The 14,389-nt window shown below is 41.9% G+C and overlaps 1 protein-coding gene across 4 annotated transcripts in view; it reads right to left on the reverse strand.

Annotated features, from left to right (window-relative positions):
- agpat5 (1-acylglycerol-3-phosphate O-acyltransferase 5 (lysophosphatidic acid acyltransferase, epsilon)) overlaps positions 1 to 14,389 on the reverse strand; it is a 128,399-nt gene that overhangs the window by 72,158 nt on the left and 41,852 nt on the right. For all 4 annotated transcript variants that reach the window (XM_085996451.1, XM_085996453.1, XM_085996454.1 and 1 more), the window contains exons 2-4: positions 13,776 to 13,845; positions 4,624 to 4,739; positions 78 to 167 (exon numbers count right to left, since the gene is read on the reverse strand). In XM_085996451.1, the coding sequence (XP_085852577.1) occupies positions 78 to 167; positions 4,624 to 4,739; positions 13,776 to 13,845 (276 nt within the window). The remainder of the gene's footprint in view (positions 1 to 77; positions 168 to 4,623; positions 4,740 to 13,775; positions 13,846 to 14,389) is intronic.

Consider the following 14,389-nt stretch of genomic DNA (forward strand, 5'->3'; position numbering starts at 1 on the left):
AATAAAAATAAAATTTCACTTTAAGCAATATTTCTTTATCATTACCATCAAAATATAAACAATATTGAAGTACTTACTGGGGTGCCCACTTTTATCTGTTGTTGCAGTTTATTAGCCATTGATTCTTCATTGAATTTGGCACTTCGCTTGACATATATTCCTCCATGCTAAAATATAAATGATATACACTATGAATTACATCTAGATGTTCTTTATTGCAAGGTTCATTGGGTTTCATAATAGAATTTTTAAAAATACACCACAATTGACTACACAATTGATTGATGGCTGACATTAATGGTATCGAGATAATTGTTCTTGGATAAGCTTTACTAGTTCTGTTCATGTCAGCACTGGACAACCCTATTTTTCTAATTTATAGTACTCTACATAATCTCAAAAGTGCAGAAGAGGCATTAAAAAGGGAGTACAAGACTACAGTTTAAATGAAATATTAGAGTACGTCTTTGAAATAGAACCTACAACCAAAGTTTCACATTGGCAATGTATGAAAAAACGTCATTATTGACGGCAATGTAGGTTATTATTCTGAGCCGCAAACCTTAAATACTTCGCGCCTCAAGATAATTGGTTATGCTTTTGTTAAGTCCCCAATTAATAAGTTTGAACACAGTTAGGGAAACTGAAAAATGTTAGAGTTTTACACGAACACTGACGACCAGCTGCTAGTCTCACTTTGTTGATACTTTTATTTGTATGAATTAGGGTTCTGGATGCTTTCCACGATTTTGTAGAATGTGATCACAATTAAAAATCGGTACCATTCTCTCCATACAAAAACCTTACACAGGAGTTGATAAGAAAGTATGCAACTGAATTCATTTTTCAGATATGTGAATTAAATTTGCCATAATTCATTTCATACGTTTCAAGCCTACAAGCCCACAAGCAGTAAATGTGTAACGATCAAGTTGCTTGATCGCCTCCATCCTGAGGATTTTTTATTTGTCAAATGGCTACTTCCTGAGTTTTCTGAGAATAGGAATCTAGATGCTTGTTTTGGAAAATAATTTTACATTACAGTCAGGAGAAATAGTTAAAAAAAAAATACCTTGTTGGGCTAAAATGTTGCAAGCCACTTGGTTTGTGAAGTGCAAGAGGTGGGGGCAGGGGGTCAACAATAGTGACTACGACCATGTTTGATAACATTTACAAAAAATATCTATATATATTTTGTACCTGTAGACAAATAGTAACAAAAGGATCTATTTTTTTTAAAATTAATTTTGGAAGGGCATTATAATACTCTGCTGCTCTGGACTACAGCTTAGGGCAATCCTAATTCATCATACAAATAAAAGTATCAACAAAATGAGACTAGCAGCTGTAGTCAGTGTTTGTGTAAAACTCTAACATTTTTCAGTTTCCCTACCTTTGGAAAACTGTTTCCTGTATATACTCATGCAGAAGATAAAGAATATAAAGTACTGCATTCAGTTCTGGGCACCGCACCTCAGGAAGCATTTACGGGCCTTGGAGGGGGCACATCGCAGATTCATCAGAATGATATCTGGCTAAAAGGGCTAAATAATGAGGACAGGGTGCATAGACTGGGCTTGTATTCCCTGGAGTATAGAGGATTAATGAGTGCTGAAGGAGGGGTGGAAATTACAGAGACTCTGGCCACAATCTTCCAATCCTACTTCGATATGGGAGTGGTGCCAGAGGACTGAAGGATTGCAAATGTTACACCTCTGTTCAAAGAAGGGGAGAGGGATAAAGCCAGCAATTACTGGCCAAACAGCTCAACATCGGTGGTGGGGAAACTTTTAGTGACATATTAGTCCCAAGACAAAATTAATTGGCACTTGGAAAATATGGGTTAATAAATGAAAGCCAGCACGGATATGTTAAAGACAAATCGTGTTTGACGAACTTGATTGAGTTATTTGATGAAGTAATGGAGAGGGTGGATGAAGGTAGAGCGGTTGATATTGGCCCAGAAATTCAGGTCGGTGGCTTCCCGCGGGTGCAAGCCCCCAACCTGCACTTACCTAGCGCGCCGGCCGTTGAGCTGTGGGCCCGCGTGGGATTCCGATCCTGGGCCTGCTCCAACTGCCGGCGCGCAGTGCTTGCGTATCCCAGGGGCGCAATTAGTTCGAAGCGTCCCCTGGGATCACGTGGGCCATGGAGAGCCAATGGTAGCAAGGAATCTGTATTCATAGATTTGACAGGAAGACCTGTCAAATCTATGAATACAATTCAGCCCCAAAACATAACTAAAACTTCAAATAAATTTTAAAAAATCACATTTTTAAAATAACTATAAATTACATAAAATAACTATTTTAAACAATAATTTAAATTTTTGAAAAAATTAATTACAGTTCCTAACGGGGCTAAAAATAAACTTACCTTTCTTTAAAGTATTTAAAAATAATAAACCTGTGGAAAAAATGTTTTAATTTTACTTAAATCACCACTCACCTTGTTAAAAGCAGGCCTTGCGACTGCTTTTTATAAGCATAGCTGCTGGAGACTTACCCGCCTGGAAAAACTCCAGCGCACGCGTTCGGCCCGTGAACCCCTTCCTTTAAGGGAACGGAAGTTCCGGTTTCCCACGCATGCGCAGTGCACGCACGAAACCGGCACTTTCGTTGGGCCTACGCGTGAGTACCCAGCTCGTACTCACCCGTGGGGGCCCGAAGTTCTGGCCCATTGTGTATATGGACTTTCAAAAAGGTGTTTGATAACGTACCACATAATAGACTAGTTAGCAAAATTGAAGGCCATGGGATTAAAGTGGCACTGGCTACGTGGTACGAAATTGGCTAAGGGACAGAAAGCAAGAAGTAGTGGTGAACGGTTGTTTTTCAGACTGAGGGAAGTATGCAGCAGGGTCCTCCAGGGGTCAGTGTTGGAACCACTGCTCCTTTTGATGTATAATAATGACCTGGACTTGGGTATACAGGGCAGAATTTCAAAGTTTGCAGCTGACACAGAACTTGGAAATGTAGTAAACAGTGAAAAGGACGGACTTAATAAGATCATAGGCAGACTGGTGAAATGGGCAGACACATGGCAGATGAAACTTAATGCAGAGAAGTGTGAAGTGATTCATTTTGGTAGGAGGAATGAGGAGAAGCAATATAAACTAAATGGTACAATTTTAAAGGGAGTGCAGGAACGGAAACACCTGGGGATGTACATACACAATTCTTTGAAGGTGACAGGACACGTTGAGAAGACTTAAAATGGCGTACGGGATCCATGGCTTTATAAACAGAGGCATAGATTACAAAAGCAAGGAAGATATTCTAAACCTTTGTAAAACACTAGTTAGGCTCCAGCTGCAGTATTGTGTCCAATTCTGGACACCCCACTTTAGGAAAAATGTCAAGGCCTTAGAGAGGGTGCAGAGGAGATTTACTAAAATGGTACCAGGGATGAAAGACTTCAGTTACTTGCAGAGACTAGACTAGCTGGGGTTGTTCTCCTTAGGGCAGAAAAAGTTAATGGGAGATTTAATTGAGGTGTTCAAAATCATGAAGGGTTTTGATAGAGTAAATAAGGTGAAACTGTTGCAGTGGCAGAAGGGTCGGTAACCGGAGGACACAGATTTAAGGTAACTGGCAAAAGAACCAGAGGCGACACGAGGAAAAAAAAATATGCGGCGAGGTATGATTTGCAATGCACTGCCTGAAAGTGTGGTGGAAGCAGATTCAGTAATAACTTTCAACAGGGAATTGGATAAATACTTGAAAAGGAAACAATGGCTTGGCTATGGGGGAGAGAGCAGGGGAGTGGGCTAATTGGATAGCTCTTTCAGAGAGCTGGCACAGGCACGATGGGCTGAATGGCCTCCTTCTGTGCTGTATCAACAACAACTTGCATTTATACAGCACCTTTAATGCAGTAAAACGCCCCAAGATGCTTCACAGGAGAGTGAAAGCAAAATTTGACCCCCGAGCCACATAGGGAGATATTCGAGCAGGTGACCAAAAGCTTGGACAAAGATAGGTTTTAAGGAGCATCTTAAAGGAGGTAGAGAGGTTGAGTGACAGAATTCCAGAGCTTCGCACCTTGGTAGCTGAAGGCACGGGCACCAATGGTGCAGCAATTAAAATCGGAGGAGGTGCTCATGAAGCCAAAATTGGAGGAGCGCAGATATCAGAGGGTTGTAGGGCTGGAGGAGATTACGAGGGGCAAAGCCATGGAGGGATTTGAAAACAGGGATGAGAATTTTAAAATCAAGGCATTGCTTAATTGGGAGCCAATGTAGGTCGATGAGCACAGGGGTGATGGGTGAACGGGACTTGGTGCAAGTTAGGACACTGGAGCAGAATTTTGGATCACCTCAAGTTTACGGAATTTTATGAATCTATTCTACGAATGCAGTATGATCTTGCCAATAATTTAATAACGTGGCAACTAACTACTATTTTAAAATTGGCATGTTAAATGGCTGACTTGTTTTAAGTTAAAAGGAGTGGCGGATAGTGAGGCTGATTTGCAATTGAAGGACCGTTCCCATCAACATAGAAACTGGTCAGCCACGAAATGCCAGAGTACAAGTAAACTAATGACATAACTCTTTGAATCCAAGTTATTTCCATTGCAAATAGTTTCCCTTCCTTGCAAATTTTAAACAAGGTACCATACCTGAGAGAAATACCATCCGTACAAGGGAAGCCACTTCAGCCCATCCTTTAGGACGTAACGCACATGGCCAAGTGCATTTTGTCGGATTGCTAACATGTTAGCAACAATCCAGTCAACTGAAAGAGAAGGAAAATATATTGTCCTTAATAGTACATTGATATATAACTTTGTCTTTTACATTAATTAATATACAGAACAGCAAACTGAAGGTTTATTTTATTTTAGAAACAAAAAGTCAGTTTAAACCAGCCTATTGAAAGGTATCCAAGCAGCTATGGCATTTCTAAGTGCCTATGGAATCTATTCTTACACAGGGAATGCAATCCATACTATACAAATCCTCAATGAATGGCACACTGCAGGTAATCATATTTTTGGAAGTTCCTAATGATGCTGGAATTTTGAAATGGATTCAGTCTTTTGAGACTACTCAGTCATCACATTTATCAAGAGTTCTTGCCTTTACACAAAAAAAAATTCAATGTCGTCCCTTGCGATTCAGTACTTGCGACATTTAATTACCGCAAAAGAGAAAGCAAACACATTCAGAACACTTGCAGCAACTATTTATAGTGAAACAGAATTGTTAAACCTACCGTACCAATATGAGGAAAATGGCAGACAGCACTCAGCACATTGCAATCAAAATATTGAGGCTTGATCTTTCCTGCACTATTTCACTTTATAAAAAGCCTGTCCGGTTACATCGCTTGATTTCTGTTTTGCATTAACTTGTACTTTGGTGTCAATTATTTAAAGGTGATAAAATTCAGTAAGAATGTTTAACAATTAGATATAGAACTGCTGTATAACAAAGTTAAAATCAAACAGAAGTTGACAAAAAGAAAACAAACAGACTCTAAGCAAATTCTGCAAGTCTTTTTTTTTTAAAAACAGTATGGCTCGGTTACTTTGCTGGATCATTATATTAATATAGGGCAGACGTGGATAAGTCATTAACTCCCATTTGTTGGATCACTTTCCCAGGTCAATTCTCACTTACCAAATATTTCCTATTTAAAATCGACTTTTTCACCCCTCTGATTCCAGTGGACAACCTCCAGCAGTGTGCCCACTGATGCTCTGTCCTCAAACAGCTCCTGGACCCACTCCCTCTCCACAACCGTCTCCAAACCTGGACACTGGCTCGTGGATGCTCCAAGCTGACTCCACCCTGTCGACAAGCCAACTTCTTCCCACCACTTTGTTTCATATCATCTCTACTATGCCCTCAAATTATAATCAGGACATGTCCCTCAATTTCTGCCACGTACATAACTTAGTGCGCCTCCTATATAACTAACATTTCCTGCATCTATTCGCGTGCACATTTTGGCTACCGCTCAGGATCTGAGCAAATTACTTTTACCTGCCTTTATTTTCTTCTCTTAGCACCTCTTGGGCCCTTCACTCCTGTCTCCGCCCCTTCCCATCCCCTCATCATGTCACCTTTCTCTTCTTCCCTCACTGGTAGTATGCTGCCCCATCCCTATTTTAAACTATCATTCGAATCCCCCTATAAGTTGCCCACAGATATTCTCCGTCTCCCTTGACATTCTCCAAAAGATCCATCGAGGGACCTGTAACAGCCTCCTTGAAAGCCAATCTTGGATGAAAGAATAGAGCGTTGTATATCAAAGTTTGCAGATGATACTAAGTTAGGGGGCACACTAAGTTGTGTATATGAGAGCAGGAGGTTACAAAGGGACCAAGAGCGAGTTCACAACACTAAAGCAGATGGTGTTCAATATGGGGGATGCGAGGTCATCCACACTGAATCCAAGAAAGATCATTCAAAATATGTTGTTTATGGTGACAGACTAGGAGCTGCGGATGAGCAAAAAGGATTAGAGTATACATGTGCACATTATCACAAAAAGCTAGTACACAGGTATAACAAGTGATCAAGAAAGCAAATGGAATGTTGGCTTTTATCTCCAGGGGACAAGAATCCAAAGGGGAGGAAGCGATGCTTCAGTTGTACAGAGCCTTGGTCAGACCCCGCTGGAGTATTACGTTCAGCTTTGGGCACCAAACCTCAGGAAAGATATATTGGCCTTGCAGGGGGTGCAGCGCAGATTTGCCAGAATGGGGCCAGGGATTAAAGAGTTACATTATGAGGACAGGTTGCATATTCCCTTGAGATTATACAGTTGAGGGGTGATCGAACGCTTCTTCAAAGCGATATTGGATTTGAGAAGAGTAAATATAGAGAAAGCATTTCCTTTGGGGAATCCAGAACAAAGGGCCTTCAAGAGTGAAATCAGGAAGCACTTCTTCACACAAAGGGTAGTGGAAATCTAGACTTTCCTCCCTAAATCTCCCTGCCTCTCTACTTCTTTCTCCTCCTTTAAGATCCACCTTAAAAGCTACCTCTGAGCAAACTTTTGGTCACCCATCCTGATATCTCCTTCTTTGCCTCGTGGTCAAATTTTGATTGAGAACGCTCTTGTGAAGCGCCTCGGGATGTTTTGCAATAAGTTGTCGTTGCTTGGTGACTGCTCATCCTTGGTTATTTTAGTCTCAGCTGCCCTTATGGAATCATTGCATGATACAAGACAGGAGGCCATTCAGCCCATCATGCCTGCTCTTTTAAAAAGCTATCCAAATTACAGGAAACTTTGGTTTATCCGGAGGTTGTATGGCTGGAAATCAGCAGCCGTTTTAGTTCATTTTTTTTTCTTCTCCTAGCATTCTGTTAACAGGCAGGCTCTGGAAAGCGTCTTTGGAGCTTCGCAACAGCTTCAGAGACGCTTCAAGGTACGAGCCGAGTGTTTACGAGCTGTTGCTGAGCAACAGTGTTTGTTGTCAAATATGGAGATTTTCATCTCCGTATGCTTCAACGTTGACTTTGCATGTCTGGCACTTTTGATAGATCGGCAACACGCCGGTCCCGGATATCAGAACTTTTCCTGTAGTCCCCTTCCCCTGCCTTTTCCTCCATATCCCTGCAAAACTTTTCCCTTCAAGTATTTTTCCAATTCCCGTTTGAAACTTATTGAATCTGCCCCTGGTGCGACGGCCTACATCCTAGGGTTCTAAAAGAGATAGTGGATGCATTAGTTTTGATCTTCCAAATTTCAGAATAAGGGGTTGCCCATTTAAGACGGAGATGAGGAGGAATTTCTTCTCTGAGGGTCGTGAATCTTTGGAATTCTCCACCCCAGAGCGCTGTGGAGGTGGAGTCAGTGAATATATTCAAGGCGGAGATTGACAGACATTTGAACTACAAGGGAGTCAAGGGGTTTGGGGAGAGCGGGAAAGTGGTGTTGAGGCCAAGATTGGATCAGCCATGATCTTATTGAATGGCGGAGCAGGCTTGAGGGGCCGATTGGCCTACTCCTGCTTCTGTTTATGTTTTTATTCCCTAGATTCTAGAACGGTCCCAGTGGATTGGAAGGAAGCAAATGTAACACCGCTATTCAAGAAAGGAGGGAGGGGAAAAAACAGGGAACTACAGGCCAGTTAGCCTGACATCAGTCATTGGGAAAATGTTGGAATCCATTGTTAAGGACGTGGTATCAGGGCACTTAGAAAATCATAACATGATTAGGCAGAGTCAACATGGTTTTACGAAAGGGAAATCGTGTTTAACAAATTTATTAGAGTTTTTTGAGAATGTAACCAACAGGGTAGATAAAGGGGAACCAGTGGATGTAGTATATTTGGATTTTGAAAAGGTATTCGATAAGGGTGCCACATAAAAGGTTATTACGCAAGATAAGGGCTCATGGGGTTGGGGGCAATATAGTAGCATGGATAGAGGATTGGTTAACGGACAGAAAACAGAGTAGGGATAAACTGGTCTTTTTCAGGTTGGCAGGCTGTAACTAGTGGGGTGCCGCAAGGATCAGTGTTGGGGCCTCAGCTATTTACAATCTATATTAATGACTCAGATGAAAGGACTGAGTATAATGTATCCAAGTTTGCAGATGATACAAAGCTAGGTGGGAGAGTAAGCTGTGAGGAGAACACAGAGTCTGCAAAGGGATATAGATAGACTAAGTGAGTGGGCATTAAGGTGGCAGATGGAGTATAATGCAGGGAAATGTGAGGTTATTCACTTTGGTAGGAAGAATAGAAAAGCAGATTATTTTTTAAATGGTGAGAAACTTTTAAATGTTGGTGTTCAGAGAGATTTGGGTGTCCTCATGCAAGAAACACAGAAAGCTAGCATGCAGGTACAGCAAGCAATAAGGAAGGCAAATGGCATGTTGGCCTTTATTGCAAGGGGGTTGTAGTATCAGAGTAAGGAAGTCTTGCTACAATTGTACAGGGCCTTGGTGAGACCACACCTGGAGTACTGTGAACAGTTTTGGTCTCCTTATCTAAGGAAGGATATACTTGCCTTGGAGGCGGTGCAACAAAGGTTCACTAGATTGATTCCTGGGATCAGAGGGTTGTCCTATGATGAGAGATTGTGTAGAATGGGCCTACACTCTCTGGAGTTTAGAAGAATGAGAGGTGATCTCATTGAAACATACAAGATTCTGAAGGCGATCGACAGGGTAGATGCCGAGAGCTTGTTTCCCCTGGCTCGAATGTCTAGAACTAGGGGGCATAGCCTCAAGATAAGGGGTAGGCCATTTTAGACTGAGATGAGGAGGAATTTCTTCACTCAGAGGCTTGTGAATTTTTGGAATTCTCTGCCCCAGAGGGCTGCGAATGCTGAGTCTTTGAGTATATTCAAGGCTGAGATCGATAGATTTTTGGACTCTAGGGGAATCAAGGGATATGGAGATCGGGCGGGAAAGTGGAGTTGAGGTCGATGATCAGCCATGATCTTATTGAATGGTGGAGCAGGCTCAAGGAGCCGTACGGCCTACTCCTGCTCTTATTTCATATGTTCCCACCACCCTTTCAAGCTGTGCATTCCAGATTATAGCGACTCACTGTGTAAAGAAATTTCTCATCTCACCTATAGTTCTTTTGCCAATTACCTTAAATCCGTCTCCTCTGGTTATCAGCCCTTCTGCCACTAGAAACAGTTTCTCCTTATTTACTCTAGCAAAACCCTTCATGATTTTGAACACCTCTATTAAATCTCCCCTCAACCTTTTCTGCTCTAAGAAGAACAACCCCAGTTTCGCTAGTCTCTCCACGTAACTGAAGTCCTGCATCCCTGGTACCATTCTAGCAAATCTCCTCTGCACGCTCTCTTAAGGCCTCGACATCTTTCCTGAAGTGTGGTGCCCAGAATTGGACACAATACTCCAGCTGGGGCCTAACCAGTGATTTATAAAGGTTTAACAGAACACTTGCTTCTGTACTCTGTGCCTCTTTTCATAAAGCCAAGGATCCCTTATGCTTTTTAACAGCCTTCTCAACTTGTCCTGCCACCTTCAAAAACGTGTGTACACACACACCTCTGTTCCTGTACTCCCTTTAAAATTGTTCCATTTAGTTTATATTGTTTCTCCTCATTCTTCCCACCAAAATGCATCACTTCACACCTGTGTTAAATTTCACCTGCCATGTGTTTGCCCATTTCACCAGTCCCCCTGAAGTCCGTTACTATTCTCCTCAGTGTTTACTAAATTCCCAAGGTTCTCTTTGTCCTCTGAAAACACTGCCCTTGTGTCCTCCCTAATCCTCTCCCTCCTTATAAACTCTACGACCCACATTCATGGCCACCGCATCAACCTTGCCACCTCCCACGACCTCTGTACTCCCATAGTCTCGATCATAGACAAGGCTAACTCTGACCACTTCCTTGTGTAAATCACCACATAACTCTTTCCAACCCCACTTCCATCTGCATCCACCCCTGGAAAATATTCTTCCCCAAGTTATTTACAACTGAATTTTGAAACTTCTAATTGCCTAGCCTTTGGCCCTCAATTTGCCATGCTACTTCTGCAGCTCTCAATTTTCTTAACCACTCTCTCACCTCCACCTTTGATGCCCTGGTTCCCAGTAAAACCTTAACTCGCTCCCATCCAAGTCATTCCCCCTTGCATTGAGGTCCAAGGAGTGCAGTCTTAACATACATGGCTCACAACTGGTTTAGCCATCCATGGTCAGATCTGGCTGGACAACATCAAGTCTTATTGAGCCTTACTCTACTCTGCCAAATCCACTCACTACTCCAGGAGCATCCAAGACTGCAAAGATAACCCTTCCTTTAGCTTCTTTTCTCCACTACCAAATGTCTCCTTAAAAACCTCTCCTCTGCCCCATCCACATTCACTTCCATAGCTCATGGGTTTCTTAGTTACCAAGATTGAGACGATCCATTCAGCTGCTTTCCCCCATTCACCAAGCCAAACCTCCCCCACTCTAGAACGGAACCCACATCTTTCTCTAGTTTCCCTCCCATCATCCCCTCAAGCCCTCTCTGAGCTCATCTTGTCCATGAGACCTACCGCCTTGCTCACTTGACCTCATTCCAAATAAACTGACCATCCAACTACCCTTTCTGGCCCCCATGCTAGCTAACATTGTGAATGTCCCCCTCATTTCAAAACCACTGTCATCATCCCTCCTCAAAAATAAACACCCTCAACCCCTCTGGCTTTGCAAACTAACACACCCATCACCTCCAACCTCCCTTTCCTCTCCAAATTCCTTTGAGCATGTTATCATCGTGCCCTCAAACTCCATGTTTGAAGTTCTCCAATCAGGTTTCTGCTCCTGCCAAAGCACCGAAATGGCCCTAACCAAAGACACAAATGAAACCTCGAACTGTGACTTCTGTATCATCCCTCGACCTCTCTTTGACACCATCAACCACAACATCCTCCTCCAGCATCTCTCCTTTGTTGTCCAGCTCAGTGGCACGGCCCTCATTTAGTTCCAATCTTAACTATCAAATCCTAGCCAGAGCATCTCCAGCAATAGCTTCTCTTCCCACCCCAGAAATGTTACCCCTGGCATCCCCAAGGATCTATCCCTGGCTCCTTCCTCATCTATATGCTGCCTCTTGGCAATGTCATCCACAGATAGGGGTCAGCTTCCACACATACGATGACAACACCCAGCTCTACATCTCCACTGCTTGTCTGAAATGCAGTCCTGGATGAGCCGCAATTTCCTCCAGTTAAAAATTGGGAAGGCCAAAGCCATCACCTTCGGCCTTTGCCACAAATTCCGTACCTTCACCACCGATTCCATTGCTTTCCTTGACCACCGTCTCAAACTGAACCAGACCATTTGCAACCTCAGCATCCTATCCGACTTCAAGCTGAGCATCCGACCCCATATCCTCTCCATCAAAATTATCACCTACTTTCACTTTAATATCACCTGCCTCTGCTGCTACCTCAGCCCATTTAGTATTGAAACCCTCTTTCATGCCTTCAATAACTCCATGCTCAGCCTTTCCAATGCTCTTCTGACCAGCCTCCCATTATACACCCTCCGCAAACTTCAACTCATCCAAAACTCTTGCGCCAAGTTCCACTCACCTGTCACCCCCGTCCTCGCTGACCTTCATTGGCTCCCTATCCTCCAGTCCCTCAAATTTAAATTTCTCATTTTATGTTTAAAACCCTTCACGGTCTCGCCTCTCCCTAACCTCCAACATCCTCCAGTCCTAGTACAGTCCCCTATCAAGCTTTCCATTCCGCCAACTCTGGCTTATTCTGCATTCCTCTTCCCTTCGCCTCACCACTTGCAGCCGTGTCTTAGCCACCTCAGCCCCAAGCTCTGAAATTCTTTCCCTAAGCACCTCTGCCTGTACCGTCCTCGCTTGATTACCCCTCCTAATATCTCCCTCTTTGACTCGGCATCTGGGAACGCCGTGGAATGGTTTTTCTATGTTAAAGATGCTATATAAATACTAGTTGTTGTTGTAATTGTCCTTATTGGTTTCATAAATATGTAAATGGTACCTTTCCACAATAGCAACTCATTACAGATGCACAAGGACTATTATAGTGTTTTAAAGTTTGCCTTAAATTGAGGTTTGCATTCTTGTGCCAAGCATTAGTGGGCCTTTAGTTCCATATAGCTGAAGGAGACAAATGGTTATGACAAGGCTTTCAATTAACGGCTTATAGCAACAGCTTGTAACTAGGTGACTAGGGATTATATTAAGGGGCTATCCAACCTAAAATATTCTAGCTACTGGGTAAGTTAAGTGCAATTTCTCATTTAGCTTTTAGTTCAAGGTTTTTAAACTTTAACATCAAAACAATTACAGAATGTAATGCAGATGGGAAGACACACGATATGAAATAATTATCAGCAAAGAAATTTGGGGGGGGAAACTTGACAGCAGTCTAACAAAAATGAAGCATTTTGTCTCCAGATTTTAAAAAAAAATATTCTCGCTAGTCACAGCACAATACAGGATTAAATTGAGATTTGAGTTCTTGTGCCTAGCAGTAGAGGGCTTTTAGCTCACTACATTTACCGAGCTACTAGACAGGTAACAGAATACTCCTGGGTTATTAACAACATAATCGCTGCTTACAAGGGTAGTCAGTGATACTGAATCAAAAGAAATATCTAGCATTATATTTTAAAAGAAATTAGCAAACAGTAATAAACCCAAAGTACAGCACAACCATCACAAGTGTTGATCATCATCTCTGGGATGGCAGGGGCTCACAATAGATAGACAAGGCTCTAATTTGCACTGAATTTTGTTGAAATATTCAGAAGGAGCGCTCACTAGCTGTTAAAAAAGTTGCAGCCTGTCATAGGGATGCAAAGGTAACTGAACTTACAATAGGGTGCCCTAAGAACCCCTTTCCCTGTGAATTATTACATACATTTTCACCAGCACATGGGGCAGCACCAATTTTTATCATCCGAGTTTAGGGTTTATTACTGAGTTTTAACCACTGTATTTTCACTGCTCTATTATGGTAAGAACGGGGCGTATGCCAGGATTTCAGGCTCACATAATTACCTTGTTCTACTTAACAAGAAGCAATACTGATGGATTTTTAACCTCTAAAAGACATTGGAAATTAGCATAATTGCAGTAACACGCTACAGTTTAAAACTAGGCACACAATTAAAGGCAGGGGGCAATAAACCAAGATCATCTTAAAGTGGTAAATTACTATTTTGAATTCTTTAAACTGTATTCCTTAACTCAGCAATATCTAGAACAGAATAACAATTGAAGATTCAGAACCAAAAATTTTTTTATTTGAATAAATTTTCAATCGACAAGAGAATATGAAGAAAAGGTCACACACCTGTGCACTGATGGTTCGACAAGTAAATCATGTTTTCCTTTTTGTCTGGCAGGTCTCCATATATAACAATCTGCAAAAAGATCAGTGTTGAAAGTATTAACTTTTATGGGGGGTGGGGGGGGTAGCAGTTGAAGATGTCTCTATATATTCTAACAGCTCTACCATGGCATTTAAAAACAAAATGAAAAGGAAATGTTAAGGTGAACAATTATTAATTACAAGGTAAATCTGCCATTTGTTTGGAATTACTGTTTTGCATTTTAAAGTAATGATTATTTGAAATACCATGACAAATTCCATCTGGTCCTCATTATAGATAGGCAAATAGTCCTTATCAATATTATGGACAATGCACAGCGTTGATCTGGTTGTGCCCACCCAGGTTGTTAAGTCTGGCATTTTATGATACAAAGGGTCCATATGGACAGCAGACCGTGTCAAAAAATGAGCATGACACAAGCCAGAATTATTACTCGTCAAAGCCTTACAACAAAATTCCACACAACATGCTCCTCACTAAATTCTTAGTGAATTTGTTTTCACATAGTGCTACAGCTAAACAAAGTGCTCTTCAATGCATGCTCAAGATTGTGTCGCCCAACTGGAATAAAGAC

The sequence above is a fragment of the Somniosus microcephalus genome, chromosome 9, assembly GCF_052327205.1.
Source record: "Somniosus microcephalus isolate GS21.2 chromosome 9, FLI_Smic_1.0, whole genome shotgun sequence".
NCBI lineage: Eukaryota > Metazoa > Chordata > Chondrichthyes > Squaliformes > Somniosidae > Somniosus > Somniosus microcephalus.